General features: G+C 36.5%; 1 protein-coding gene across 14 annotated transcripts in view; it reads left to right on the forward strand.

Moving 5' to 3' along the window:
• obsl1b (obscurin like cytoskeletal adaptor 1b) overlaps nucleotides 1-4888 on the forward strand; it is a 36074-nt gene extending 31186 nt beyond the window's left edge. For all 14 annotated transcript variants that reach the window (XM_005736876.2, XM_005736880.2, XM_005736879.2 and 11 more), the window contains 2 exons: nucleotides 1723-1992; nucleotides 4516-4888. In XM_005736876.2, coding sequence (XP_005736933.1) covers nucleotides 1723-1992; nucleotides 4516-4526 — 281 coding nt within the window. In that variant the 3' untranslated portion in view covers nucleotides 4527-4888. The remainder of the gene's footprint in view (nucleotides 1-1722; nucleotides 1993-4515) is intronic.
• Nucleotides 4889-6000: the final 1112 nt, after the last annotated feature.

Here is a 6000-nt window from a genome sequence, read left to right on the forward strand (position 1 = left end):
GTAAGAGACTTTTTCATTAAAGCTTAACATCATCAGTGCACAAAAATGACATCTGACCAAAAGTTAAGTCTAGTTCTTTTAGCAGGATATTGTTATCTAGGCATGCACCACCTTTACTAGGTCTGTTTTTATTTCTGTGCCATTGATTATCCCATAAAATGGGTTGTAGAGACAAATGTCAGGACTTACATTTTTTCCACCCCTTCCCCCCAGAGTCTGTTATTAAAATACCCAAAGTTTGTTATTAGAGCTGTAACAAGATAAAATCCCTCTCTTATAGTAGCAACAGCAAATACTGTGTGTGCATATATAACCAGATAGTGCCACCTACTGGAACAGCAGAGTTACCACATGTAATTTCTTATTTCGTGAAAGGTGTAATATCCCGGCACATTTTTATATAGGAGTCAGTCTGTTTTAATTTCACAATCACCTTATTTAACTTGATCATGGGTGATATAAAGTAATGTTCATAGATAAGTCCCCAAACGGGCAAATTAAAATCATCTACACTGATTTGATTCTACACTGATTTCATAGTGTAGTGGTTTACAAATTTGCCTAAATCATGAAAGAGTCCTGTTTGAGAACAGAATGAGAGCATGGCCAGCAGAAGAACCCCTCCTAGGTCATTCCTGGGAGGGCAAATCTACTGTGGCGCTGCTTTGTAAATATGGGAACAGTTAAAGAAAGACTTTGTTTAACTTTCAGGAAAGCAATGTAATAATAATGATGATGATGATGATCCAAAAGGCAAAAACATGGGATGTTTCTTGGCAACATAATCTGACGTGAAAAATATCAGCCGGGCTCTTTAATGTAAGACATTGACTTTGTAATTTTAAAAAATCATCCATCCAGCATCTTAACCGCTAATTAGTATGCAGGAGCAACACTGTTAAAAAGATTGCTGAATATATTGTAGTCTGACATTCAGTGCTCTGGATGTTTGTGTTATCCTCGATTTTGGTAGTGAACCTGTAATATCTCCTTGGATACTGATGTTCAGAGTTGGTTATAGAATAAAATCTTGAACAATTTTAAAGATTATAGCTTTCGCTTTTGACTGTGTGGCTGTAAAATCTGGTCACAGTTTTTCAGTCTTGAAAATTTTGAGTGGCTGTATTCTGTACTTAGAACACTCAAACGCTGTTAAAAGAAACTGTAAAAAAAAAAAAATCATTTTTTCCAGTGTCCTCACTGTAGTTTCAGGGCCTGTGAAAATTTTATAGTTTTATTAAATAGACAGAAATTATTGGATGTAAATGAGCTGATTCTGAGGGGATCGGGTGGGCCCTTGTTCATATTTGGTTGATTTTTCTTCAGTTGTTCCTTCACAGTTTATTTTGGTGTACTTCCCTGTAATCCTGTAATTAATTTTTTAAAACAGTTTTCTTGATTGGGGCTTAATTACCATAGCATGGAGAGAGGGAGAGAGAGAGGGAGAGACCCTCAATTGTTTTGTTTTTAACCAGTAGGTGTCAGCCTCCTCAAACAGTTAACTGTCTACTTCTTACCTTGTGAAGTAAGATAGGGTGCCTTGGCCTATGACAGCTCGGATGATCTCCAGCTTCTCTGTGACGCTGATGGATAAAAATATGGAGTGATGGAAGTTTTGCCTCCTTTGTTTTAACTTCTCTGTTCAGACCGAGACATCTTCTTAAAAATGTGTATTCGTAGGTTAAAACACTTAACCGCTTTCTCTCTCATGCCCTTACCCAGGCCAGTCTTTATTGATGGTCCGAGAGCTTAAAGATGTGGAAGTCATGGCTCCTGATGAGGCCTGCTTCGAATGTGAGGTCTCAGCTCCTGTCTTCAAATCCCCCGTGTGGACTCTGAACGGGGAGCCTTTGCAGCCGAGCTCTCGGGTACGCCTGGAGAAGATGGGCACAGTGCACAGGCTGACCCTCAGGCAGACCTCTCCGGAATTGAATGGCGTGGTAGAGTTCACAGCTGGGAAAACAAAGAGCAAAGCCCAGCTACGGATAGTGAGTAAGTAGAATAATGGCAATTTTTAAGAGGCAGTACTTTAGTAGGTTTATTTGCATATTTGAAATAACTTTAGATGATTCATAGAGGTCCGCAAATTCATCCTCAAAATATGGCTACAGACATCCTTTAATATTATAGATTATTATTAACTTTTAGGAGTGTGTGTGTGTGCGTGTGTGTGCTGTAAAAGTCATGCTCTAGCCGGTTAAACATGCAATTTAAAACCTGGTCATGTAATTGACACCTGAACCACTGATGGAGGTAATAACAAAGTCTCGAATTTGCTCCATTCGAATGCAAAGAAACAAAATATAGAAAGTGTAATGATGCACAGTTGGAGGAGAAAATGATGTTTGAGTGTAATAGTAACATTATGTTTTCTTTGCCATGAACTGAATATGCAGATTTACAGGTGAACAAAACAAACTGCCCATGTGGCGTATTTAAAGTGTGTTGCATGACTTGGCGTGGTATATACAGCACAAAGCAATAAAAACAGTAAATGTTTGGCTCCCACAGTGCTGCGTTCTATTATCAATATAGGGTGTTTATGGTGGCAGTCCATCAACAGGCATGTAGGTCAAGCAAAATGGAGCACGCACCTGCCGAAGCAGGAGTAGGTTAAACTATTTTTAGTTTTATTATGTCGCCTTTTAAATGAATGTGTGCTATGTTCAGGCAGTAAAACTGTCAGAAATTCACTCAGCTTTAAAAAAAGAGGACAGATTGCAACATGAGCAGAACCCCATGCATGAGTAGGAAAAGTCAAAGCAATTAAAACACTGGTGAAGTAAATGGATTTGCTCTGATTGTGTTATAATACATTTAATTTTGCTCACATGATAGCTGCATCTACATTTGGATCTTATAATATATGTGATTGCCTTCAGGTCTCAGACTTCAGAAATCATAAGAAATGTGTGGATTACTTTTGTAAAATAAAAGCTTAAATTGTTGCTATTATGGAAGGCAAAAAATTATTATTCTTTCACATGACATGTAGGTAGTTTGGGGTTTTTTTATTTTGCAAACACAGCATAATTTTAGATCTCGTGTCTCTTAATATCTTAGATAAAATGTATAAAAGAAGAATCAGTCTTTAGAAAAATAATTTTTACCCAGGGGTAAAAGTATCCCCTTTGGAGTTTAATTATAAGTTTATGCCTTCAGGAAAAAGGCAGAGTTTCCAACTTTAAGATAAATAGGTATGAATTATTGCATAAAGTAATAAATTGAAATAGGTGAAATTGTAAATGAGCGTTTGTGTATTATCTTACATAATGTGTTTCCTCGTTTATCCAAGATAACATTCTGCCAAGGGTGAAAATAAAGGCTAATGTAGTCTAGTTTAATCTAATCTAATCAAAGAAGATTCGTAAAGAGTGAGGAGTCAGAAACCAAAGGAAGTAGGCTAGCAGGTCATACAGTAAGTAGGCTTGCATGCTCTGTTTATCCTCCTGTTTGACTAGAATGGGTATTATAATTTTTTAAAATGCAGATCATTTTGTATTAAATAAGATTTGCAACTAGCTCTTAAGCTCTTTATCTTATCAAAGCATTTATTGAGGTCACAGAACAAGATCAAGGGAACCAAGGACATTTTTTCCCCACACGCATTAGCTTCACGTTTCAATCCTAAAACTGCATCTTTCTTTTATATGCAATCTATGATCCACAGTTTTCTGCTCACACTGTGTTAGGGGTTACTTTTATCCTTGGTTTAGAATTACTGTTCTATGTAATGCAATAGAAAAATAAGGCGGAAAAGAAAACATAAAAGGATGGTTGATATAGTTAGCATCAATTGTGAATAAAAAGGTTTATTAATTAAAAATGTGCTAGCATGAAATTATCATCCAACAGTATAGATAAATACAGCTGAAATAGATTTGTCACTAAACAGCTGGAAATTATTGGCTAAATCTAAGATTAACAATTGAAGCTGTTGGCTAATGGTACACCAGACTGCTTGGTATGTGGAGAAGCTATGTTAAGAATAGCTAACAGTATCATTTAACTCTGGATTATCCTTAGTTTTATCTAACAGTCAACAAATGTGTTAGCTAAACATTAATACTTAAAAACCGGCCAATAAATGTGATGAACAGCATTTTTGGGGTGGTAGCTAAGTAGTGCACACATGGTTGAGATGGTAAGCTAATAGTTAGCAATAAACAGTGGAGACAGTTTGCGAGTCATAGCTCGTAAATGGTAATCCGAATCTCAATGGTAAGAGTAAGAGTGGAAAGCTGAAAATAGTCCAGTTCCAGTATAAAATGACTTCATGGGAACTCATTTAAACATGAGAGGGAGTTCTCGAGTTCATCTGTCATGACAGTACTTTTGGGGTATCAGATAAAACCACTTACTGAAAGGGATCACTTCTTTGAAACAGGCGCTTGTCTAGAACGGTCAGAGTTATGTTTAATTAAATCAAAAAATAAAATATGGCGAGCCTCGCTGAACCAACTGTAAGACTTTGTTTCTCTGGACTTCAAAGTAATTTTTTCCTCTGCTTCACAGGTGATCACTGAGTGAAATCCCTGCTCTACAATTACCTTGATGTGGCTTAACTATTATACTGGTGGCTGAAGTTGTACCACTGAAATTGCTTATATATTTAAATCCAGTCTGTAAATGTGGCTTAAACAGGGTTGTGATGGATTTTCATGCAGTTCATTTAATCGTCTCATCGTTTTAACGACAACATTTGCCAGCGTGTGAGAACATTTACAAAGAGTTTTTTTGTTGTTATATAAAACTGGAGTTTCGTTGTAAATAATTTCCAATGTGAAAGTGGTTTGACTGGGTTAACTGGGTTATGAAAGCTTAAGATGAATGTGTATTTGTGCCAAAGAAAATAGAATAAAATGAAATAAAAATCTGATTGAAATACTCAAACTTTAAGTCTCTGGTGTTAAAGTAACCCAACAACTCGAAAGAGATTTGGAATATGATGTATGTAAAGCAAAAATTAAAACTCTCAATGTGTGTCTGTATACACACATTGGTAGGCCTTTTCCATTAGGAAACTAACATTATGCATTAATTTTAGGCTCCCCTTATTTTATTACAGCATGTTTTTGTGTGGATGTTGTGGCAGCGACTTTTTCTTTTGGTTTAGAAAACAGAAACACATGAATGAAGTATGAGAACAGACTGCATATAAAAGATGGACTTACCCAACATGATGTAACCCACTGGCAGACTGTGATCAGCTGAGGTGTGCTGCTGCTGTTCTTTGAAGATTAAAAGGTGAAATCAACAAGATATAAGTAGATCTTGCACAAGCTATCGACGCCGATTTACAACTTGTACTCAGAATAAAGGTGGAATTCAGTGAGTGAATCATCAGCTTCAATTTTGCTCAACATTGGTGATGGATACTCCAATTTACTTATGTAAACTGGCTTAATGTTTTAAAGCATGCAGTAGGAAATAATGACTCCCCACACCTAAATAATGAGCCTGTTTTGAAAATGGAAGGAGTAGAAAATACATTAAACGTAAAAAGTCATCAGAAAAATAAATACTTAAAGCACAAATACCTGAAAATTTAACTTAAGTACAGTAACAGTAATTGCATTTAGTCATTTCCCGCCTCTGGAACTGGTATGAAAAGTGAGAAGTCATTAGTCAATGAGAATTTTATTTAGTTTTATGTTATATTCTAGCCATAACAACTATAATTTAGTACTGTATTCAACATGCTCTAAATCAAGCAGTTGATTCAGCCAATCAGGAAAATGCTGAGTGACATAGGAAGGAATTTGAGGACTTCTGAGGTTACTTAAGACAGCGGTCCCTACCCTTTTTGGCACCACGGACCGGTTTATGCCCAACATTATTTTCACGGACCGGCCTTTAAGGTAAAATGGTAAATGGCCTGTATTTATATAGCGCTTTACTAGTCCCTAAGGACCCCAAAGCGCTTTACATATCCAGTCATTCACCCATTCACACACACATTCACACACTGGTGATGGCAAGCTACATTGTAGCCACAGC

Source organism: Pundamilia nyererei, unplaced genomic scaffold (genome assembly GCF_000239375.1).
Source record: "Pundamilia nyererei isolate P.nyererei 1_Seehausen unplaced genomic scaffold, PunNye1.0 scaffold00071, whole genome shotgun sequence".
Taxonomy (NCBI): domain Eukaryota; kingdom Metazoa; phylum Chordata; class Actinopteri; order Cichliformes; family Cichlidae; genus Pundamilia; species Pundamilia nyererei.